General features: G+C 45.4%; 1 protein-coding gene across 4 annotated transcripts in view; it reads left to right on the plus strand.

Moving 5' to 3' along the window:
• Positions 1–7,379: 7,379 nt before the first annotated feature.
• The window catches only part of ptpn13 (protein tyrosine phosphatase non-receptor type 13), a 99,936-nt gene continuing 81,198 nt past the window's right edge, over positions 7,380–26,117 (plus strand). For all 4 annotated transcript variants that reach the window (XM_083657710.1, XM_083657712.1, XM_083657711.1 and 1 more), the window contains exons 1-2: positions 7,380–7,671; positions 24,817–24,936. In XM_083657710.1, coding sequence (XP_083513836.1) covers positions 24,822–24,936 — 115 coding nt within the window. In that variant the 5' untranslated portion in view covers positions 7,380–7,671; positions 24,817–24,821. The remainder of the gene's footprint in view (positions 7,672–24,816; positions 24,937–26,117) is intronic.

Below are 26,117 nucleotides of genomic sequence, written 5' to 3' on the forward strand. Positions count from 1 at the left end.
CAGGATGTGCTAGCAGCTAGCGTAATCAACGGGGCATTGAATTAAGCTGGATGCCACACGTTTCCCACTTTCCCTGGCCAGGAACTTAGTTCTGGCATTCACTTTCCCTTTCACTTTATTTTATTTATTTATTTTAAATATAAATATGCTTAAGCAAAGAAAGAATTGCGGTACAATAATAATGATGTGTGCATGGTAAAGCCATTGCCAACCTATAATCATAATAGCGTTAGAATCCAATTGAAAAAGCACATTCCTTGATATCAACACAGGATGATTGAAAGTAAAAACAAACAAACCATCAAACTATTTGCACAGGCAACACATCAGCCAGTCATACCTGAGATGTTATTATTATTCCTTCCTTCTGTCCATTCTTCTGCCTCTCCATCCCTCCTCTAGTTCTATTTATACTGTTAAACTAACAGCATGAGAAATCTCCTTAGCGTGAAAATCAGCTCAAGAACATGCAAAATAAATACAATCTATTATAACACATGTTCATACATCCAATCTTCTTTCCTTCTATTTTCCATCCTCCAAACTTTCCTTCTGCCCTTTTCTTCCTCAGCTTAGTTCATATCTGAGCTGTCATCATTACTATGGAAGAATGGATTATGAAGGTATTCTATAATGAGACCAGGCACAATACTTAGAAGATGCTAAATATCTCAGGTTTCTCTACTCCTTTCTGCAGATTACCCGCTGCTAATGAGCACCTTGCCCTTCCAGAAACCACATATTACATCATCCATCATATGGCAGAGACAGTAAATAATTGATAATTGTCAGGAATTGTTTGGGGAAAATTCCAACCATGTACATCAGATTCAGTCTCTAAAAAAAGCTAACTATGGTGGATAACTGGGTATGAAATGCTTATGATTCTCTGGTTCTGCTCCTTATCTACGGACGCATTTTTATGTAGAAATGAAATTAATAGCGGGAATTATATTTATCGGGTCATTATAAAATACGATGTATTATAGGACTTGCCATTACGTCCGTCCTACCATCCATAATAGTTCATATTATTATTACTGTATGAATGGCAGGACAATGTATGTTTCTAAATTCTCTGAATTGCTAATTCTCAAATTATGTTTAAATGAAAGCCTTTACAGTTACCAGCGAGGAGTGTCGTGCAGTTATCTTCAGAATCAGAATCAGAAAGACTTTAATGATCCCCGGGGGGAAATTGGGACAGGTTACAGTAGCTCGCACTCAGAACACAACATAGCATAAAATAAACAGTAGTAAAATGCGATAGTAAGCAAAAATAAGCAAAAATAAAGTAGAGTACATATAAAGTAAGCAAAATAAGTAGAGTAAGTATACATTACGTGACAATTGCAGTTATTGCACACTGGACTTATATTAAGTCGGCTTGCCCTTTACATTACACGTGGCTCAGCCAGGCACAGTTAACCTATCGGCTGGCTCAGTCTCTCAGGGAGACTGAGCGTCTCCGAGGTGCTCTTTTAAGAGAGGCATTAAAGAGTCCAATGGCCACAGGCAGGAATGATTTCCTGTGCCTCTCCGTATTGCATCTTCCAAGCAATACTGAATGCAAGAATTCAATCATATTCTGGAAACCATTGCTTTGTGCCTCATCCAAAAACATTGGGGTTTTGGCCTCTACCTATCTCCCTTACATGTAATAATCCCCCCCCCCCTTTCTATGATTTTATTTTTCTCTTTTTTTGCAATGTTACTTTGCTGATCAAAATGTGCCTGCATCTCTACCATCTCATCTTCATACATTGCCTTAGTCTATTGCATAACATGGGGATATGGCATCACGATGATCCTTCTGTATGCCAAAGTAATACAAAATGGACCTAAAACAGAGGCCTCATCTACTGCTAAGCAGTCTGCTGCTGACTATGTCCATTGATGCTTCTCCATCGGGTAAACATGCAGCCTACTTCAAAATCAATATTGCTGATTAACCAATGTTTTTGTCTACACCTTCAGTGGCTCCTACCATAAACGGAACATAGATCGATTTCTATAATAGCGTAGCAACTTTTGCTATTCATCAAAATACCGAACCTCTTGTTTTTGTTTTTACAAGGCTAACAAATTGCCATAGAAAGTCTGCATAGAACGAGCAAGGTAAATGCATGTGAGACATGGCTCGATCAGCCGCTGCAGATTCAGCCATTAAAAAGAGCTTTGTTTAATTGTAAAGTGTGTTTCCCTGCAGCACTTTCACAGGCGTGCAAGCCTTCTCCTGAATAATTCAGCACACAAGGTCACTGCTCTAAAAGCTCTCTTCTCTTCGCTGTCCTGAGCAGCTCAGAGAGTCTGTTATTATTATGACGCCTTGAAACCTTCTATGAATTAATGGCACAGTAGCACGCCAGTGTAGTCATCGTGACGACTATGTGCCATTACAAATATAGACCGATGCGCAGAAATATTCAAATATTGAGAAAATATTTTCGTAACAAAAAGCAGGGGTTCATGTTCTCAAAGAAATTCCAATGCAGCAATACATAGGTCTCCTACTTTCACCTGTGCAATCAGCATAACAACTAACACAGGAGGAGGCCAACCCTCCCCTCAGTAGCATCTCTTTTTCCCAAGGTGTCCTGGGATAGTGTCCATCTCGATATAGGATGACTCGCACACACCTGACACATTCCTTACTGCGTTATGATGATAAGTAGGCCTAGGAGGAGGGCAGGTTTCTCTCTCTCAAATGCAGTCCCAGTCCCACATTTCGAGTTAGCATGATGACGGAGGAGACTCCTAAAATCATATGATAGCCTAGGTAAACTTTGCCAAAGCACAAACACTAGCGTAGGCTACAGGCCCAAGATTAGCAGACCACCAATCAATACATAAGTATTCATTCAAACTGTTCTTTTTGAGAATATGCCGAGCAATGATGACAAGTGTCACAAGTCTGTGTATATGCCCATATATCCCCTAGTGAGGATGAGATGGCCAGTCTGCCTGCATAATGCTCAAGGTGCGCAGCTGACTGCTGGGGGAGGACGGGGGGGGGGGGGGGGGGGGGGGGGGGGGGGGACGACTAGATCTTGTGTCAAATTAAAATCGAGCAAATATATACTGCTACCCACGTTTTACCGATCAATACCCTTCTGGACAAACTGTGTATCCAGGCTATATGTGAGGCATATATTTTGAAGAGCACCACTCAATCAGTCGAGCATCCATTTGCACCACTCCTACAACACTCCCACTCATAATATATAACCCAGGCTCCAAAACACCATGATGCAAGTGCGTTACTGCGTTATTTTGCCCTGAGACTGGATCAGAACCAGGGCATACTGTATATTACTGTATGGTACAACAATTATTATTAAGTTAGTTATTATTAAAAAACACACGGGGAAGTCAATACAGAATGAGATTAGAGACTAGAAGAAATGCCAAAAACATCACATAAGGAAAACAACTTACGCACTAGCACAAGCGTGACAGCCTATACAGTAGCCAGCCATAGGTTCAATTTAATTTTTTGATATAATTCTTCTCAGAGTAACGTTCGTGCTTTGCGATATTTCACTGCAGGGTGTCTGCAGAATGGATAGATGATGGGGAACGGATGGACAACAACATTTTGTCTGGTCAAGGAGACTATTCAACGCCATAATGAAACCCCCACACACAGACTCGCTATAAAACAACATGCGCGCTTGTGGAGTAATCAAAATGCGCTTTATATTGTGTCCGCTGTCTCTTTTCCACAGTGGCGCCACTTATCAGTGGACTTCATTAACCTTCCATTCCGATCAATATTCATCACCCCACCCTCCAGGCAGGCAGGCAGGCACCGCATCCACATTGAACAAACCCACCCGGGCCAAGCCTTACTTACCATTCCGTGCCAGCTGATGACGATCCGAGTCCGGTGACAAGTCCTTTTTCAAAACATCCCGACGGGAAACATTTCAATGACCTTTTTGATCGAGGCTTTAATGTAAACGCTGAAACATGGAGAAGGAGGAGGAAGAACAAAATAAAAACACGGCGAACGGAAATCAGATGAGGGGGCGGAATAAGAAGGCTTTGCTGGATGCTGAATCACTCTCCCCATGCAGCGGCTTCACCACCTTGCAACCATTGTGCTGCAAGATGCTGGCTGTACCATTGTGACAGACCTACCAGCGAGAGAGGGAGGGAGGGAGGGAGGGAGGAGGACGGGGGTACAGGGAAACGTGTTGCTATAGCAACCGGAAAGGAGCACGTCTGACGTCAAAGCCCCGTAGGGAGCGAGAGATCACATGGATGCTCCCTCGCGGAGGGGAGGGGGGGGGGTGTATCCCTCTGACCGTCCGCAAGTGCCGCTGTCGCGTAAATAACTCCTGAGCTTAGGATGGACCCTTTTCACGGGGGCCATTTTGTGTCGAGAAGGCAGAATAAAACACAGGTGCAAGCAAAACACTAATGAGGGTTTCCAAATTCCAATCATGGAAGTTGGAAACCCTCATTAGTGTTTTGCTTGCACCTGTGTTTACCCTGCCTTTTCGACACAAAATGCCCCCCGTGAGAAGGGTCTATTGTAAGTGTTTTTTTTTAAGAGAGTCCTAAAAGAGATGGAACCTTGTAATTCTGATTAATTTGGTTGTATAAACTTCTGTCTGACAATGTAAACCCCAATGGGAAATTAATAGGCTGTGGTAACATTTAATTAAAATCGGATTTTGTAGCACATGCAGTAGGGCACCAAATGAAATGCATTTTGCTATATGCTACTCATATTTTATTTGGATTATCTAAACCCTGAACCGTCAAATAATTGTCAGAAAATTTTAATTATTTGAAACTGGAGTGTTTATTGGACACACACACACACACACACACACACACACACACACACACACACACACACACACACACACACACACACACACACACACACACACACCCCACACACACACACACACACACACACACAGTCACACACACACACACACACACACACACACACACACACACACACACACACACACACACACACACACACACACACACACATTCCCTTCTACACTGTAGGCCTATGTATCATGTAGGCTATCCTCTCTCGTATCCTCTCTGTTTCATTTTCTTTGGACACTGTCGGCCTGATAGCATTCATATTTACCGGGAGAGTTCCCAAGCAGACGGTAGCAGGGCCGGATATTGTAATTAGGTCATTAATGGCTGATTAAATGGTAAAAAGAAAACAGCCAATTAGTCATAGCACTACCCACAGAAGCTAGCAGGTGTCACACACACACACACACACACACACACACACACACACGCACATACACACACACACACACACACACACACACACACACACACACACACACACACACACACACACACACACACACACACACACACACACAAACACACACACACACTCACTCTCTCTCTCTCTCTCTCTCTCTCTCTCTCTCTCTCTCTCTCTCTCTCTCTCTCTCTCTCTCTAGATACTATCTATGCTCTCCAGGCACACACCAATTAGTGATAGCACTACCCACAGCATCCAGCAGGTGGCACGCACACACTAACACACACACACACACACACACACACACACACACACACACACACACACACACACACACACACACAGACACACACACACACACACACACACACACACACACACGCACACGCACGCACACGCACACGCACACGCACACGCACACGCTATTGCATGATCTAACGCCAGAACTAGTATGATCTATGGAAGGATCTATGGAAATATGGATCGTAATGCTGACTTTGTGTCGCTAGGGGCGGCATTGACAATGATTGGTACTCACTCAAGGAAGGGTGGAACTGCACCATGGTGGGCACTGTGTACTTTTACAGGAAGAACTGAAATAAACTATATGAAAAATGACAGTAGCCTATAGCCTATAAAGTGTTCTTCCAAAGAGTAAAATGGGGTTCTTGGATTAGTGCTACTGCCTTCCTTCACTGTGAAGCAGCTTATTTTTGACTCGCAGCTGATTCTCTTTGCTTGAAAAGGATATTTTTCTTTTATAGTCTAGTTTTGTTTTGTCTAATTCCATTATTATCTGCATTGCAGGTAGAGAAATAACAGTGAAACTATGATAAGAACAGTCACTCTTCTATTATTATCTAATGGTTAACTTCTTGTAAATAACCCTAACCCTGGTGAAGTTTAACGAGTCAGAAATTTGCTGGGGTTCCCTGGAACCCTCTCAAGGACGCCAGGGGGTCCCCGGCCCCCCAGATTGAGAACAACTTTCCCAGAAGGTGATAACTTCATTCACAATCAGCAACAGTCTGTAGGCTAATACACACCATGTAATGCTGACTACAAGCCACTAGATGGCAAAAGACATAGGACTTAAAAAAATATGTAGGTTCTGTGCCCCACAACGTAAGGAAGGAAGTACTCAGCATTGAATTGCTTCCTGACTGCCTGGATGAGAGATCGGCCAGACTCCCAAACCCAACAAAAGGCCTTTGATGTTGTGCGCTTTCAGGAATACAGCACGCTTAATTTCTATTTGGTCTGAAAGTTGTGAGCTTTACATCTTCTTTGAGGCTGAAATGAAGAAGCCATCCATCACATGATACAATATTATACTTATTCTTTTGACTCTTTTACTGGTCTGAAGGTTGTGATTGTCAGTTTTTCAACAAGATTCAATCAAAACAAATACATGCTATGTCATGTCTTTTTTTCCCAGGGCACTAGGCTACTACTAACCCAAATAGACCCTTCTCACGGGGGCCATTTTGTGTCGAAAAGGCAGGGTTAACACACAGGTGCGAGCAAAAACACTAATGAGGGTTTCCAACCTCCATGATTGGAATGTGGAAACCCTCATTAGTGTTTTGCTCAGTTGCACCCATGTTTATTCTGCCTTTTCGACACAAAATGGCCCGGGTGAAAAGGGTCTATTTGTCTAAACGTCAAATGTTTTGGTGTCATCATGCGCTCGCACACCTCCCTCAGATCCCTATTATTTCCATTGACTCTTCTTCCCAATTTACTGTGTTGGAGAAAATACAGCTGGGCCACAGCCGAGGTACTAGCGCACCTGGCGTGACCAAAGACCCATAGATCTTTAGATCAGTATTATATAGCATCTGCTCTGCTGCCTATATGATGTGTATGTCCACAGTAAGGATAGTTTACTCCCAGTTGTGGGTTACTATAGAGACGTTGTATGACGGTCCCCCAGCAGAGAGCCAATGGACGGCGGCAGCAAGGTGTCTGGTTACGTCCCAGTCAGCCCACGCTAGATGCGCACAGGGAGGGGTTAGCTAAAGCCAGCTCCAGCTCCGAGCGCAGACACACAGACAGTCAATGGTAACTACTACAAGTGAGGAGAGCAAATGCCGCACGTAGTGGCCGATCGAACAAACGCGACTTCTAAACACTATTTTCCGACAGATTTGTTTTTATCGATGACGTGGAAATAGTGACTCTGTAGTGGATGTTTCCGCGGAAAGGTAACTTAGCTAAACCTGTTGCTGCCTGCTGCTCTGCTGCTGCTCGTCTCGTCGTAGCCTTTCTAGTCTCCAACTCTCTCCCAACATGTTGCTTTGTGGATGGGATGGCGTCCGCTCTCGTTTGTCTTCTGCGCACTGGTGGTAGCAGCCTGCTCGGAGTACGAACGTTTCCCAATCAAGCTCTTTCGTAACCCTACTTGCCCGGTAAGTTTCTTTTTGACTCGTTGCTGCTGCTAGCTAATGGTGATGTGCAACTTTGGCATATTTACGACGTGCGAAAAGTTGATGGGAGCTGTTTGTTGCCCAACTTGAAAAACGCCGATGCGTCTTCTCTGTCTGTGTATGCTGCAGAATAGGAAAGCCAGAATATATATATAGACTGACTTAATAATAATGTTGGATGGTCAACTGTCTTCTTGCTAACTAGGACTTTGTACGTCTCGATAGTAACGTTGTGAATGGGGTTAATGTGCGCAGCATCGCAAGTTTTAACCACACCAATAACTCTATTGCAACTTTGGGAGGCACCATAGATATATATGGGAGGCGCACGAGTAGTACAAAAACATAACTCTATGCTTTCAAGTTGGTCAAGCTGCACTCTTCATATGATTTTGAAAATATAGCCTAATAAAACATGATGCACCAGCATCTCTCCAGTTGCCTTTAAAAAAACGTTAGAAAACCGAACGTTAGGCTATTTGAAGGAGCAATAATGTGCCAGCCTAGCACAAAGTGAAGGTTTTATGGGAGTTGTAAGAAGTCATTCTCCCCCTCCCCCTTCATTACCATGGGAAAGTAATAAAGTTACTGAGGGTCAAAGGTCACTGGGTGTTTTGAATATGTAACATTCAAGGCTAAAGGAGAAGGCGTTGGAGGAGACAAACAACCCGTCCTCCTCCTCCTGGAGTGGCTGTGATGGAGAGATGTTGATGGTGTGTGATGGTGTGCATCATTGGAAAAAGGAGGAAAAGAGGCGAGTGGGTTGGGTTTGAGGTGCTGGTGGGGGGGAGGGGAGCTGGGGGGGTGAGTGTGGCGCTGCATGTCACGGTACTCATAGCAACCCTGTGATTAGCAGGAATGGGGCGGATGAGGTGGAGACCAAAATGAGAAGTGAGGAGGGCCAGCCGTCCAGAGCAGAGCAGAGCAGGGCTGATCATCATCATGGAATCATCATGGATCTGCTCTCGGCTGGGCGCTCCTCCTCACACTCACTGTCTGCCCCGAAAACACATCACCAGGGCAGGCAGCCTGGGCAGGATGGCTTAGTGGTGAGACTGAGAGAGAGAGAGAGAGACCGTTCCATAACTGAGAAGCCTCAGGTTCAAGTCCCGGTCCAATGATGCGTGTCCACAGACTCCAGAAACAACCAATGTACCTGTTGACTCATGATGCGTTTCATTAGAACTTAACGCTATGCAAAACCAACCATCAAGATTTCATTTTAGTAGGTGAACATCTTCTGTTCCCATTGCCTCACTCGTTCCTCACTTTGAATGTTCTTCTTAACACGTTCAGTGCCAGCGACGCCATATGGCGTCATTAGAAATTTACCGTACAGTGCCAGCGACGCCAAATGGCGTCATAACTCCAAATTGTTTTTTTGACGGGGGGGTGTCGATCTAAGCTTCTTACGTCGCCTCTAACAATATTGTAGCTATTGGAGGTCGATAACCTATTTTACAAACCCATTAGGTGGCGACAGCACTCTCCTGATCAGAGAAAAAGGAGCCAAACACACAGAAATAGTCACTGGTGAAAATGAGGAAATCGCATTGCATCCGTCCGTATGCATCGACGTGCCTCCATAAACGAGCACAACGCCAGCTGTGCCCCCAGCAGCAGCATCCGCTGTCACAACTGAGCACTTCCATGTACGCTGCAACAGCACATTCACATAATCAGCATTATTATTCCGAACTGGAAGCATGCCAGCCCGTGACAAACACACGCGGAACCAAAAAGCTGAATGTCGCGCACCATTCACTGTGTGTGCGCAGCAAACTCAGCAGAGACTGAGAGCCACCAGACACATAAGACACACCCAGGAGGCGTGTGCAGTTGAGGGGGGGGGGGGGGGGGGAGCACGGAGAGCAGCAGAGCAGCATACACTTCACCCAGACAGACCCAGACATCAGAAAATTAGCTTCAGAGTCAGAGATGTGCTTGAAATGTTTAATTTCACAAAAGGCTCATTATCTCAGCTCGTAGAAAAAAAGGTATGTTTTTCGTTCAATCAAGCTATCTTCTCCGGCTCATAACTAAAGAACGGAAAATGGGATCAATAAACTTTTTTTTGCAGGTGATAGAAGAGAGTCTCATCGTTATTTGTGCGTGTTCAGTGTTTACATAGTAATTATTAAAAAAATTATATGACTGTTTTAAAATGCATTGCGGCCTATGTGGCACAGCAAGCAACCTTTTGCCCAAGGGCCGTGGCACTGAAAGTGTTGTGGAAAACATACTTGTGCGTCAGCCTCGCAGCTAGTCCCGTATACTCCAACGTCAGCTTGACAGGAGGGGCTGCAGGGGGAGTCCCCCCAGCAAAATGAGTAGATTGTGTGTGATTTCACTAGGATTTCAATGAGTAGTCGTTAGCCCAACGAGAGATTGTAGTGCATATACTTGGTAATAGCTTTCACTATCTCCTGTTATCTCCCCATCTACATTATATTATACTTGCGCTGTTCACGTCAGCTGCAGCAGAGTCACATTATCGAGGTGCTGCACGCCGGCTGCGCCGACAGGCTCGCCGGCCGCGGCGCACCCCACGGCGCATTCGGCGAGGGCTTTGATGTACAGCCATGTAAAGACTTTTAAAGGAGAATTCCGTTTTTTTTACAACCTGGACCTTATTTCTAGCTTTAAATATGATTTGTACGTCACCCTGATGAGTCCGGTTTCATTCCCTTGCACTGAACGATCACTTGTTTTGAACTGCGACCTGAAAACGAGCACAAAGGGGCATCTGAAATGCTACTAAATGCATCTTGTAAATATCTTATTTTCTGATACGCAGCGGCACATATCGTTATTATATCATAGATGCAATGACAGAAAATGAATGATCTAGCGTTATTTACCCTGGTTCACCCCTGGATCCGCTGTTCGTCACATTGATAGCAGCTCCTTACCCTCCCGCTCCTTGTAATCCATACAGTATAACGTTATTCTGAAATGCATCGTCCATAATCTCCAGATCAGATATTATCAGCCAGCGGTGTTTAGCATGCTACAGTATTAGCTACAGATTGACTGCTCTCAGCTCTGAACTCTGCCCTGCCATTCCCACATCCGGGTCAAAGGTTGACATGACCCGGATGAGGGAATGGCAGGGCAGAGTTCAGAGCTCAGTGGTAAGCGCTGTCGCCTCACACAGCTAGAAGGTCCTGGGTTCGATTCCCACCTGGGACGCTGTGAGCGCTGAAGGAGTGTGTGCCCGTCCGCATGTCCTCGAGTGCCCACCGCCCGGGTGGGGTCGTCAAAAGGGCCTTTGCATGTTCTCCCCGTGCCCCCTGGGGGTTTCCTTCATATAGGAACCCCTTCACCAAAACATGCAATATCCTGGTCGCTGAAGTGGTTCCTCCTCTGGTCGTTAGGGGCGCCTGTTCGGAGGGAGGGGGAACTGGTTGGAATAGCGTGATCCTCCCACGTGCTATGTCCTACCGGTGAAGCTTCCCCTGTCAGGTGAAAAGAAGCGGCTGGCTATACTGCCCATGTCTCGGAGGAAGCATGGCGCCAGTTTCGGCTCTCCCCAGATCGGCAGAGGGTGGAGCAGCAACCGGGATAAATAAATTAAAATGACCACTAATGAGGGATAAAAATTGGATAAGAAATGGTGGGGGGGTATTAAAAAAGAAAAAGAAAAAAGAAAATAAGATATTTACAAGATGTATTTAGTAGCATTTCAGATGCCCCATTTTCCTTGTTTTCTGGTCGCAGTTCAACACAAATGATCGTTCAGTGCAAGGGAATGAAACCGGACTCATCAGGCTGACTTACAAATCATATTTCCACGTCCAGGTTGTAAAACACCGGAATGCTCCTTTAATGTCATAATGTTTTGCAGCAAGGAAGAACATCTTAAACTCCTTTAGTATGTATATTCACACAGGGTGAAGGAGGAGGTTGTTTAACTTCTTCTTCTCTTCTTCTTCTTCTTGTGTTTGAATTCTGTTGTTTTGATAGAATCCAGTCCAAAAGTAGTGTTTCGCTGACAGCGAGCATTTAGAAAACATCAGCCCTCCCTTACATCATCAGTCAGTCATCTCTTTAGTTCAAAGGATATTTTGGGTCCAGGCCTCCCTAGACCACCATTCCTCCAGACTGTGTGTGTTTTGAATTGGAAGCGTTTTGCTCTGCTCGCAAGGCTGCATGAGAGGATTCTGGGAATTGAGGTTCACTCAGAGTTTGTAGCAAGAACTTTCCTGGCGTGAAACGACTCCAGAAAGAGCTTCACCTCAACTCTCTGGCACGGAGGATCTCTCTCCAGCTCCAAATGTCTTTGCCAGCTGAGACCACAGCCCCCGATGTTTGGAGGATATGAACAAATTCCTTCTCATATCTCCGAATTATGCCGTTTGGAAATTACAGCGGGGATCGAGTGTTTTCACAGCTGATTGTCTCAAAAGTCGTCGTCGCCCACTTAAGTTTTCAAGAGATTTTGAGGTTTTTAGGGGGTGGGGGGGGTTAGGGTTAGGGGGGGAGAAAGGGCTTTTAAGGAGGGGGGGACGTCGTCGCGTGCGCCTTGATCTTGTTTTGTCACTGGCAAACGGAGAGATGGGCACTAAAAAGAAACTCAAATTAGCTGCGGTCTTATTTTTTTTTCCACAAGTTGCTGCTCAGCTGAAGTGCAATTTTGTGGCTCTTGTTTTTAAATCCATTTCATGGCTTTTTAAGCTGTGTCACAGACACACGGAGGCCGGGTGGTGGGAGGAGGAGGAGGAAGGGAGGAGGAAGGAGGGAGGAGGGAGGAGGGAGGAGGGAGGAGGAAGGGAGGAGGAAGGAGGGAGGAGGAAGGGAGGAGGGAGGAGGGAGGAAGGAGGAAGGAGGAAGAAGGGAGGAGGGAGGAGGAGGAGGAAGGAGGAAGGAGGGAGGAGGAAGGAGGGAGGAGGGAGGAGGGAGGAGGAAGGAGGAAGGAGGAAGGAGGAGGAAGGGAGGAGGGAGGAAGGAGGAAGGAGGAAGAAGGGAGGAGGGAGGAGGGAGGAGGAAGGGAGGAGGGAGGAGGAAGGGAGGAGGGAGGAGGAGGAAGGAGGAAGGAGGAAGGAGGAAGGGAGGAGGAGGAGGAGGAGGAGGAGGGAGGAAGGGAGGAGGAAGGAGGAAGGAGGAAGGAGGAGGAAGGGAGGAGGGAGGAAGGAGGAAGGAGGAAGAAGGGAGGAGGGAGGAGGGAGGAGGAAGGGAGGAGGGAGGAGGAGGAGGAAGGGAGGAGGGAGGAGGGAGGAGGGAGGAGGGAGGAGGAAGGAGGGAGGAGGAAGGGAGGAGGGAGGAGGGAGGAAGGAGGAAGAAGGGAGGAGGGAGGAGGAGGAGGAAGGAGGAAGGAGGGAGGAGGAAGGAGGGAGGAGGGAGGAGGAAGGAGGAAGGAGGAGGAAGGGAGGAGGGAGGAAGGAGGAAGGAGGAAGAAGGGAGGAGGGAGGAGGGAGGAGGAAGGGAGGAGGGAGGAGGAAGGGAGGAGGGAGGAGGAGGAAGGAGGAAGGAGGAAGGAGGAAGGGAGGAGGAGGAGGAGGAGGGAGGAAGGGAGGAGGGAGGAGGAAGGAGGAAGGAGGAAGGAGGAGGAAGGGAGGAGGGAGGAAGGAGGAAGGAGGAAGAAGGGAGGAGGAAGGGAGGAGGGAGGAGGAGGAAGGAGGAAGGAGGAAGGAGGAAGGGAGGAGGAGGAGGAGTAGGGATGGGGCCGATCCGATCCAGTATCGGTATCGGGTTCCGATATCGACCTAATTAATGGATCGGAAATGTCCGATACTCAAGCGGAAAATTTCCGATCCACAAGCCATGTCTGTGCTTTCATGGTGTCTGCTGAAATGACTCCGCTGGCACAAGAGATTCCTGCCTGCTGTGGCTAGTCTGCGAGCAGTATGCAAAATGTGGAATGGATTTCCTGAACGGAGGCGTGTCTCAATGAGACGCATGAGATACGCCTCCGTCTAGAAAATCCACTCCACAGTTTGCAGCCAGGCCAGCTAGGGAAGCGCATGGCACTGGAGGGGAAAAACACAACAAGAAGCCAGCTAGCAGGCTAGCATTTTAGCGGCACTGAAGCTATCCAACTTTTCCACACATGTCCGCTGTGTGGAACTTTTTTACTGTCGAAACACCGCAAAGCAAGACAGCAAAGTGCAACGTTTGCAAAGCCGTTGTTCCGAGAGGCGGAAGAACCATCGCGACGTACAATACCACTAACCTTATCAAACATTTGAAAAGGCACCACCTGAAGGAGCACGAAGATTTTTTACAGAGAGGGCTGAAAGACGAAACGAGCCGCCAGGAATCACTTCTGGAATAATTTCAAAAGCAGGGTAAACTTCCAGCAGACAACGTGAAAGCTAAATGCATTACGGAGAAGTTGCTCAACTTCATTGTACTCGATGACCAATATCGTGGATGAAAAGAGGAATCGTCTGACAGCAGAGAGAGCAGAAATGCTCATATTCCTCAAAAAGAACCTGCCAAAGTTTAAGTGCGATTTGTAAAACACTAGACTAGATCACCCAAATCACTCCCCGTTGTTTGTTTTCTTTTGAAGAATCGTTACAGACTCTGGTGTTAAGCTTAAGCCAGGTCACCTTTCAATGCCAAACCTCATACTGTACATCATTTGTGCTGTTCAGATGCAGATTGTTTTATGTGTAAGATGTTAACACTTATTGCACTTTTCTTTTATTTCAAATATTTGATATTTGAATTTGAAAACCTTGATTTGTTGCTGCTACACGAGCCAGAATGTACTTAATTTGTGCTGATTAGATGCACATTGTTTTATTGATAGTGTGAATGTTTACAGTATTTATTGCACTATTCTTTTATTTCAACTATGATTTGTTGATGCTACAAGAGCCAGTGAGGGTACTTGATTGTTTGTGCTGATTTATTGGAGAGGGGCAGTGTAGAGAAGTTTACACTTTATTTCATATTTGACACTTGAAAACCATGTTTGTTGCTACATAGTAGTGTGTGTGTCTGCTTGATTTGTATCTGCTGTTCAGATTAATATGACAGGTATTTTTTGATACTCATAGTGTATATGGCATTGCACTAGTAGTTTAACACTGTCTTGGAATTTAATAAATATTAACACTCAATTTGAAACCCTTAGTTGCATATTTGTTTTCAGGATGGGAATTTTTACAGGATTTGCTGCTTTTCTGACCTGGTATCGGAATAGTATCGGTATAGTATCGGTATCGGCAGATATCCAAATTCAGGTATCGGTATCGGATCGGAAGTGAAAAAATGTGGATCGGTGCATCCCTAAGGAGGAGGAGGAGGAGGAGGGAGGAAGGGAGGAGGGAGGAGGAAGGGAGGAGGGAGGAGGGAGGAGGGATGAGGAGGAAGGAGGAAGGGAGGAGGAGGAGGAGGAGGAGGAGGGAGGAGGAGGGAGGAGGGAAGCCGTGCCGATGGGGGGGGGAAGCTTCACCTAAAGTTGCGGAGAGGAAAGAGCGCTATCACGTTTCCAGGATTATTTTCTTTCGAATCCTTGTGACTGTGGCCCCAAGACGCGAACAGGCTAGCGCACGGCCGCGGCGCGGGCTAAGCTCTCTGTTCTTGTGTTTCTCCTCTGTATAAGCACAGTGTGGGAAACTATACGGCAGCACCTGGGAACAAACATGCCCAGTGTTTGCAGAGAGGAGAGAGCGAGGGGGTGAGAGCGAGGCGTTGGAGTGGCTGAACGCTGTGTCTGCTCTCGCTACCTCTTAAGCCTCCTTCTAATAATGAACAGGACCAGAGTCCAATAGGAGAGCCGGGCCTCAGCGGGCCGACCCGGGCAGGATAAAAACATTCCACTGTAGGTCTCTGTTGAAATAACAAGGGGCCGCAAAACAATCGGCCCTTCACAGCGAGCCGCTCTCTCGCCCATTCTCATGGCTAATGAGCAGGAGGGCTAGTAGTAGCCCCGCTTTGGCTCGCGCTTCGCCGCCTCCCATTGAGCCCAATGCTTAACCTGCATTCCTGCATAAACATGTATGACAGGCTCACTCATTAACTTCTCTCTAAACTTGGATTCTCTCGAGGGAAGGAAAGTCCCCTCCGTCATACTCGTAAAGCCGGATGAGGCGGCGGCTAAGTGCGAACCCAATTTAAAAGATGAGGGTTGTCTTTGACAAGATGACTGTATATGGGGTAATCGATGTGATGTTAGTTTTTTTTTTCATAATCTAAAACATATTCATCTTGACTAAAAGTGATTAAAATCATGCTGTTTTTTATTATTATTTATTTATTTATTTATTTATTTATTTATTCATCCATCGCTGGTGGATGAGTTGAGTTCCCTCCACCTCCCTCCCCTGATATGTGAAGCGCTTTGAGTGTCTAGAAAGGCGCTATATAAATCCAATCAATTGGCCCAATCAATTAATTAATTAATTAATATTTAGTTATTTATTTATTTTTACTTTGAATGTGGTATTTTAGCGAGTGCATTTTCCCACTCAACAACATTGAGTCAAACCTGGAACTTATGGCTGATAATATGAACTTCAAACTTTTGTCAATACATGAAAAAAGGCCATTTGAAAATACAGCTGCAACTTGGCAACTATTTTCGGTGTTCAACCCATGGGCCGCACGCACGCACGCACGCACGCACGCACGCACGCACGCACGCACGCACGCACGCACACACTCACACTCACACTCACACTCACACTCACACACACACACACATACACACACACTCACTCTCACACACACACACACACACACACACACACACACACACACACACACACACACACACACAGATGCCTGAGATTGTAATCGGCTAATTGCCAGTTTGCCCTCACAGCAACATTATAGAGAGCCAAAGTGAACGTCACTTCCTGCTTCAGCACTGTACCATAGATTTGTATTCCATTATTTATTTTCCCATAGACATTTCGTAAAATGCGTATAAAAATTGTTTTACTTCAAACCAAACGGTTCAGATATATTTAGAAACAGGAGAGACCACATAAGATTTCACTCGGACCAAAACTTAAAAAAAAAAAATCACGGATTTAAAGAAAATGTTTTTTTTTAGTTTTGGTCAGAGTGAAATGTTCTATGGTCTCTCCCGATTCTAAATATAGCTGAACCGTTTGGTTTGACCAAGTAAAACTATTTTCATAAGCATTTTACAAAATGTCTATGGGGAAAAAAATGGCGGATGAAAATCTCTGGTACAGTGCAGCAGAAGCAGGATGTGATGTTCACTTTGGCTCTCTATAGGGTGCAGCCAAATGTGATCTGACACTTTAGAAGCCCTTCACAAATAGTATGTGAAGTTTGATTGTTAAATGTTTAGCTTTGCAAAGCTGGCTTGATTGTGGCTCTATGCAGCACAAGAAAAGACTTTTCCAAACATTTCTGTGGAGTTTGGCTGTTCTAGCTTTAAAAAAAGTTATGCCTCACTTCCCATTCGTACCAGTTTTCTCCATCAACATTGTATATGTGTCACTCAAACACTAGGAACTTCATAAGTACGTGTATTAATAGCTGTAATCTAGGACATCCACTATAGCAAATATGCTGTCTGCACAATTTATTTTGTGGAGATTTGATCTTTAGAATTTTGTAGGAGAAATGGCGAGCGAAAAGGTTTTGCACACAATTCAAAAGGGCAGAAAACATTTGCTGGTGCGTCACAGTAAAACCATTATAATCATCATCAATATTCAACAGACGACAACAAGCCATCTGAGAAGACACCTCTCTTAGTTCTTCTTCTTTAGGAGAGACATTGTGTTCACGCTACAAGTCATTTTAAAGACTATGCGCAACTGTCATCTCGATTTCCGATCATTTGTGGCACCGTTTGAGAGAAAAGCCCTTAAAAACGCCTCTCCTCTCCTGCCCCATTGGAATAAATGGTAGGAAGTAACAAATGATGAGGAAGAATAAGGGTTGTCTTTTTTCCAAACTTTATCTCAGACTTTGAAACCCCCCCTGGGATCAGGCTATATACTGTGTGAAACCCCCTCTGGGATCAGGCTATATACTGTGTGAAACCCCCCCTGGGATCAGGCTATATACTGTGTGAAACCCCCTCTGGGATCAGGCTATATACTGTGTGAAACCCCCCCTGGGATCAGGCTATATACTGTGTGAAACCCCCTCTGGGATCAGGCTATACTGTGTGAAACCCCCTCTGGGATCAGGCTATATACTGTGTGAAACCCCCTCTGGGATCAGGCTATATACTGTGTGCAACCCCTCTGGGATCAGGCTATATACTGTGTGAAACCCCCTCTGGGATCAGGCTATATACTGTGTGAAACCCCTCTGGGATCAGGCTATATACTGTGTGAAACCCCCTCTGGGATCAGGCTATATACTGTGTGAAACCCCCTCTGGGATCAGGCTATATACTGTGTGAAACCCCCTCTGGGATCAGGCTATATACTGTGTGAAACCCCCTCTGGGATCAGGCTATATACTGTGTGAAACCCCCTCTGGGATCAGGCTATATACTGTGTGAAACCCCCTCTGGGATCAGGCTATATACTGTGTGAAACCCCCTCTGGGATCAGGCTATATACTGTGTGAAACCCCCTCTGGGATCAGGCTATATACTGTGTGAAACCCCTCTGGGATCAGGCTATATACTGTGTGAAACCCCTCTGGGATCAGGCTATATACTGTGTGAAACCCCCTCTGGGATCAGGCTATATACTGTGTGAAACCCCCTCTGGGATCAGGCTATATACTGTGTGAAACCCCCTCTGGGATCAGGCTATATACTGTGTGAAACCCCCTCTGGGATCAGGCTATATACTGTGTGAAACCCCCTCTGGGATCAGGCTATATACTGTGTGAAACCCCCTCTGGGATCAGGCTATATACTGTGTGAAACCCCTCTGGGATCAGGCTATATACTGTGTGAAACCCCCTCTGGGATCAGGCTATATACTGTGTGAAACCCCCTCTGGGATCAGGCTATATACTGTGTGAAACCCCTCTGGGATCAGGCTATATACTGTGTGAAACCCCCCTGGGATCAGGCTATATACTGTGTGAAACCCCCTCTGGGATCAGGCTATATACTGTGTGAAACCCCCTCTGGGATCAGGCTATATACTGTGTGAAACCCCCCTGGGATCAGGCTATATACTGTGTGAAACCCCCCTGGGATCAGGCTATATACTGTGTGAAACCCCCTCTGGGATCAGGCTATATACTGTGTGAAACCCCCTCTGGGATCAGGCTATATACTGTGTGAAACCCCCTCTGGGATCAGGCTATATAATGTGTGCAACTCTACTTGAAGCTGATTGCAAATGCTTGATATATGATGATAGTTTTTGTGCTCAGCCAGATCAGATCTCTCTAATCCCTTCAAACCAGAGCTTCCTATGCTTCTCTTGCTGTTACATGGCTGCTGGGCTTGTCGGGGGGATTTAGACCTCATTGTCGCCTCAGCGTAACAGCTGGCTTTGAGTGAGAGATGAGAGCTGAACATGTCTCAGTCCTCCCATTCAAGGAGGAATTTATGGCACTTTAAGCCCACACCAATCCCCATCTGACTCGGGCTATTTAGGATGCTTTGCTAAGAAGGTTGAATAGATGCCAAAACACAACGCGTGTATTTACCTTCGTCGTGTCAGCGGCGCGTGACGTACGATGACGCCGCCTGCTCCTCGTGGGCCTATTTATGAGAATCAGAATCAGAATCAGAATCACTTTTATTGCCACAGTATGCAAGTTACATACGAGGCATTTGTCTTAGTGTCTGTATGCAGCGTAGCGGTCACATCAATATACAGAGATAAGAAGTAGGAAGATAACTAAAGACAATCTCAAAATTGCAAGTGCAACCAAATCGAGTCAATATATACAATATGTACATGAGTGGTGAAGTGTTCTGTGGATGATAAATATGAATTTATGTTGAATTTACATGAGATTTACAGACTGAGTTAAATAGACGTTAAATAGGCAGTGGATTTACATTAATTTACAGTCGGAGTTAAATAAGAGTTTACCGTAAATTCCGGACTATAAGCCGCGGCTTTTTTCCCGTTTTTTGGCCCCTGCGGCTTATATAACGGTGCGTCTTATCTATGGATTTTTTCAGAAAAAAAATTTCAAATACAAATAAAATCTCTCTTTTTTAGCACTCTTTCTACCTATAAATCCACTTCTGTTTTAATTTCCTCTGTTGCCCTCTTTTCACCACACCGCGGACACTGTGTGCACTGTCGAAATAAACAAAGGTGTTGTGTTATGTTGTTTTGTTGAAATGTTACGGTAATACGGTAAATGGGAGCTTCCTCAAACAGCCAACAATCCCCTCTGTGCGTGAACCCTTACATATGGTAATTACGGTAAGCAAAGTTCATCAGCCCGGAATCACAACAAGACGAGCAGTCTCTCTCTCACTTACCATGGGGAAGGTACGCAGAAAGTCACACGACGCAGCTTTCAAGCTGAAAGCAGTCGAACTCGCACTAAAAGAAACAAACAGAGCAGCAGCGCGTAGCCTGGGCATCGATGAGTCAATGGTGAGACGTTGGAAGCAGCAGCAGCAGGAACTGTCTCAGTGTAATAAGACAAAAAAGTCCTTCAGAGGCCACAAAAGCAGATGGCCGGAACTTGAAGATTCCCTTGAGGACTGGGTGTTGACCCAGAGAGGAGACGGCCGAGGCGTTTCCACGGTGCAGATCCGACTGAAGGCCAAAACAATCGCCGCCGAGATGAAAATTGAACATTTCAGAGGTGGGCCATCTTGGTGCTACCGATTCATGAGACGAAAGGGACTGTCCGTCCGGGGGAGAACTACTGAACAACTCCCTCCCGACTACCAGGAGAAAATCACAAACTTCGGCGAATTCACACAAAGGAAGATCACGGAATATTATAGGAGTGTGAAAACATCCACAATCACCAACGGGTTCCAAAACGCTGGACTGCTGCGGGATGAAAAGGATGACGCCGCCACAGCTGGCGCTGAGGGCCGTCAGAGGCTTCAGAGGCTGTTCGATGCCGACAGTGATGAAGAGGAGTTCGTTGGTTTTGAGTGACAATGAAGGAGAGAGGAGAGTGGTTGACGAAGCCACCCTGAACCTGTTCGTTTCCGACACTGAAGATGAGGACTTTGGTGGTTTCAGTACGCAGGAAGAAGAGGAAGACGAGGATTAGTGACTTGACTTCTCTGGTTACAGGTTTGCTGCACATATACGGTAGCCTATTGTTGTGTGATTTTGTCTGGGGATTAGTGACCTGACTTTTGTTTTGTTTTGTTGAAATGTTAATAAATGGGAGCTTCCCCAAACAGCGATCTCTTTCCCGACATTCCTCTCTGTGCACGAACCCTTTCATATGGTAATTAAACATCAAAACACCCGCGGCTTATAGTCCGGTGCGGCTTATAGAAGAAAAAAATAGTCAATTTTGGTGCTGCGGCTTATAGACCGGTGCGTCTTATAGTCCGGAATTTACGGTACATTGAATGTACATGAAATTTACAGGCTAAGTTAAATAGGCTTTAATGTGCAGGGAATTTACATGAATTCACAGTCCCAGATAAACAGGCATTAAATTAGATATGAGTTCTAGTTTTATGGGGGGGGAGTTCAGTTGAGTTTAGGAGGTGTGTGTGTGTGTGTGTGTGTGTGTGTGTGTGTGTGTGTGTGTGTGTGTGTGTGTGTGTGTGTGTGTGTGTGTGTGTGTGTGTGTGTGTGTGTGTGTGTGTGTGTGTGTGTGTTGTTGGTGAGGTCCTTGGTGGAAGGGGTTTCCGGGCCTTGTTGTTGGTGAGGCTGATGGCGGTTGGGAAAAAGCTGTCGGGGTGGGAATCACCAGATGCCCCACGATACGATATTATCACGATACTTAAGTCGCGATACGATAGTATTGTGCTATTGCGATATGCTAGTATTGCGATATATTGAGTATTGCGATATTGTGATATATATTGTGATGTACTACCTTTTTTCAACTGCAAATTATGTCCCCAAAGGAAAACAACTTTGTCAACATGCGTTTTATTTAATGAGATAATCAAGTTTCCAGTCTGTTCATCTCATTTCAATCATTTTTATTGCAGCAAAATGGGATTGTCAAGCAGACAGACTGACCAACACTGTCATAAAAACCTGTCATAAATGTTGCATGCACTTGACAATTTGTATATTCAAATATCACGATAATTGCCCACAAAATATCGCGATACTACTATGCTGTATCGACCCCCCCCTCCCACAACCCGGGCCTAATGAGTGAATATGAATTTGAATATCATAGGTGCTCCTCCTGCCTTGAGCGCAGCTTGCTGTGACATGTCTTCTGTCATGTCATGTCTTCTAAATCCTGCTCTTGTAAGCAGCTGTGATAAAGCTCCATGATGTTGACCTTCATTGTAGTACAACAGTAGCTGAATTGCTTCATCATGGCGGCTATCTGCAAGCTGATAGAGGCCAGCGAGCGTGACCCACTTTGAACTGATATCAGATGTACTGCGCTATCAGAGGCGTGTGTTCTGTTGTTAGTTGTGTTTATGGTTACCTGTACAGTATAGCAGGAGCTCTTTCATCTGTTTGAGACATTTCTCCTTGTCTTCTTCAGTTGTTACTGACTTCAGTACAGAGGTTCTCAAATGTTTTTCACCCAAGGACCCCTTACAAGATAGAAACTATACCGGGGACCCCCTCATTCTGATCTGTGATTTTGGGCTAAGCTTAATTGTTTCCACGCTAACGTGCTTGACTTTTAAATTGATAGGTTTGTTAGATTAGAATGTAATCCATGAACCATTTTAGATTTAAAGCATTATAACATATTTCCGTTGAACTATGAAGCTTTTGCAACAACAACAACAAAAAGTTTTTATTTTTATTTTCCTGAAAACTTTTGGCGGACCCCCTGGCAAAGTGCCACGGACCCCTGGGGGTCCCCGCCCTGGACCCCCATTTTGCAGAACCACTGCTTTAGAAGAAGCTACAGTCCTTTCAGAGGATCTTGGTCAGAACCACTGCTTTAGAAGAAGCTACAGTCCTTTCAGAGGATCTTGGTCAGAACCACTGCTTTAGAAGAAGCTACAGTCCTTTCAGAGGATCTTGGTCAGAACCACTGCTTTAGAAGAAGCTACAGTCCTTTCAGAGGATCTTGGTCAGAACCACTGCTTTAGAAGAAGCTACAGTCCTTTCAGAGGATCTTGGTCAGAACCACTGCTTTAGAAGAAGCTACAGTCCTTTCAGAGGATCTTGGTCAGAACCACTGCTTTAGAAGAAGCTACAGTCCTTTCAGAGGATCTTGGTCAGAACCACTGCTTTAGAAGAAGCTACAGTCCTTTCAGAGGATCTTGGTCAGAACCACTGCTTTAGAAGAAGCTACAGTCCTTTCAGAGGATCTTGGTCAGAACCACTGCTTTAGAAGAAGCTACAGTCCTTTCAGAGGATCTTGGTCAGAACCACTGCTTTAGAAGAAGCTACAGTCCTTTCAGAGGATCTTGGTCAGAACCACTGCTTTAGAAGAAGCTACAGTCCTTTCAGAGGATCTTGGTCAGAACCACTGCTTTAGAAGAAGCTACAGTCCTTTCAGAGGATCTTGGTCAGAACCACTGCTTTAGAAGAAGCTACAGTCCTTTCAGAGGATCTTGGTCAGAACCACTGCTTTAGAAGAAGCTACCGTCCTTTCAGAGGATCTTGGTCAGAACCACTGCTTTAGAAGAAGCTACAGTCCTTTCAGAGGATCTTGGTCAGAACCACTGCTTTAGAAGAAGCTACCGTCCTTTCAGAGGATCTTGGTAAAGTGTTCGGGCATTTCAGAATGGCTGCCACACAAGTTTGAAGCTGCAGACATCAGAAGCTAGTGGGAGGAGCTCCGAATAATAAACTGTTGCTTTATAAGCTGCTGTAACTCAAGTAATGCACGTGTGTGTGTGTGTGTGTGTGTGTGTTGTGTGTGTGTGTGTGTGTGTGTGTGTGTGATGTGTGTGTGTGTGTGTGTGTGTGTGTGTGTGCGTGCACACGTCATGTGCTGGCGCTGCCTCCTCAGCTGCAGAGCATGACTAGATGGCTCAGATTTGGAGGTGCTGAGAGTTAGTTGGCCTGAGGGAACTCAGGAAATGACTAAGCAGCTTTTCTTTACAAACTAAACAAACACTGATCTTTTCTCGCCTAATGTGTTGACCAACATCACAGCCAGCGATCAAGGCCCCAGGTTATTGTTTGTAATGATGTGGCAAAGTGATTTTGTGATTTCCTCCTACAGTGTCAGACCAGTAGGAATGAGTATTGTTAAGGATGGACTAGTGAATTCTTCTGAAAGGGAGATTTGATCTCTCTCTCTCTGTCTCATGAGGGTTTTGCTGATACATCAGCTCAGTGTGAGTTATGTTCTGTAGCACTGTGACTCTCACAGTAGGTGTGGTGTGCACATACCATTCTTTGCAGGATTAACCCATTGATCCCTGATGCAGCATTTGCGTGTGTATATCCCACATTTGTGTGTGTATCCCTTTAAGAACACACGGTTCGCGGTCTTAAAGGGATACACACACAAATGCTGCATCAGGTATCGATGGGTTAACTGGCTCACATGCATGGGAAGGGAAGAGAACAGAGAAAGAAGCCATTTTCTCTCTTGGATATGCTTAGCTTAGCTCAGTGGTTCTCAAATGGGGCTCCGGGGACCCCCAGGGGTCTGTGGCACTTTGCCCGGGGGGTCCGCGAAAAGTTTTCAGGAAAATAAAAATACAAACCTTTTTTTGTGTGCAAAAGCTTCATAGTTCAACGAAAATATGTTATGCTTTGAAACTGAAATGGTTCATGGATTACATTCTAATCTGACAAACCTATCAATTTAAATGTCAAGCATGTTACCGTGGAAACAATTAAGCTGAGCTCAAAATCACAAATCAGAATGAGGGGGTCCCCGGTATATTTTCTATCTTGTAAAGGGTCCTTGGCTGAAAAACATTTGAGAACCTCTGACTTAGCTTATGCTTAGCTTAGCTTAACAGAACTGCTCTTGGGTTTATAAATACCAGGCAGAATACTTACTTACCCATATAACAGAAAGTACTGCGCAAGTATCAGCTTGTATCAGTCGTATATCCCACGGCGTGAGGTTAATTCGGTGTGTGTATCTGCATGTGGTTTGGTTCTTCTAATGTAAGTCATTGGTCCTAAGTTCCTACATGTCTGCTTGTCTCCTGCACAGGGACCATGCATGTGTCTCTGGCAGAAGCCCTGGAGGTCCGGGGAGGTCCGCTCCAGGAGGAGGAGGTCTGGGCCGTGCTCAGCCAGAGTGCAGAGAGCCTCCAGGAGCTCTTTCACAAAGGTATGAATATAGGACACACACACACACACCGACACCGACACCGACACACACACACCGACACACACACACACACACACACCGACACCGACACACACACACACACACACACACACACACACACACACACACACACACACACACACACACACACACACACACACACACACACTCACAGGGCACAATTACATTTATATTTCTTATCCCTGTTTTTCTTACACCCTGCCTTAAGCCCCTTTTAGACTGGCCAAAAATCCCACTAATATCCAAAAACTAGTGGCATTTTCTTGAGTCTAAAAGTTTCCAAGCGATATAAATCTTGGCGGTGGTCCAACCCGTGATTTTCCCACCCTGCTGCTCGTCCGCCTGAGTTGCCGCCCCTTTTCCAGCCTCAGTCAGTGAGATTCAGTGATTCCCACAGCCTGAAATTCGACTTTCTTAACGCTGAACTATTTTACATTGACGGAATATGCCGAGAGAAAAAAGCATCTCTCATGCACGAGTGCACCGCACAGCCCAGGCGCAGAGAGCGTCAAGTCAGCCAGAATGTAAGTAGGTCGTCCGCTTTAGCTCTCTCAAAAATAAAACCCTCGTTGTAACGTTAAACATTTTGAGTCATGCTTTACAGCCATTTTATGTCATCTTAACATCAGTATTTTTGATGCAATATTTGCTGCTTCGTTTGTTGAAACACCTTTTTCTCCTCCAACGTGCATCAGTCAGGCTGTTTACTTATTTAAATGACATTAGTTTGAATTTTTTACCCGGAAGTTTCCATTTTGTTTTGGGTGGGCTGACACAGCACCGTGAGAGAAGAAGGGAAAAGGGAGGGGGAAGAGACAGCCTGCAGCGGTGGAGAAACGCAGGTTGAGAGTGCGATCTAAAAGTGTAAAAGGCGATGCTGCTGCTGCTTACCCCCTGCTGCTTTCCTGGGTAACAAAAACACATGTACTAGTGGGAATTTTTATGTAAAAAAAGGTATTAGTTATGTCATTTTCGTCCTTGAACCCCCCCAACTCTATGAATATGTCCCCATTGTTGTTGTAAAGTGAAGTGGTTGGACAATGGACATGGAAAGTCTCTTCCACAGCAGAGAGCAGGCAGCTCCCCAAGGTTGTTACCAAGCAATATGCATCCCTCACCTGTAGTGCTTCAAACCTGCTTACCAACTGTTGCTCCACTTG

The sequence above is a fragment of the Poromitra crassiceps genome (assembly GCF_964638095.1).
Source record: "Poromitra crassiceps genome assembly, chromosome: 21".
NCBI lineage: Eukaryota > Metazoa > Chordata > Actinopteri > Beryciformes > Melamphaidae > Poromitra > Poromitra crassiceps.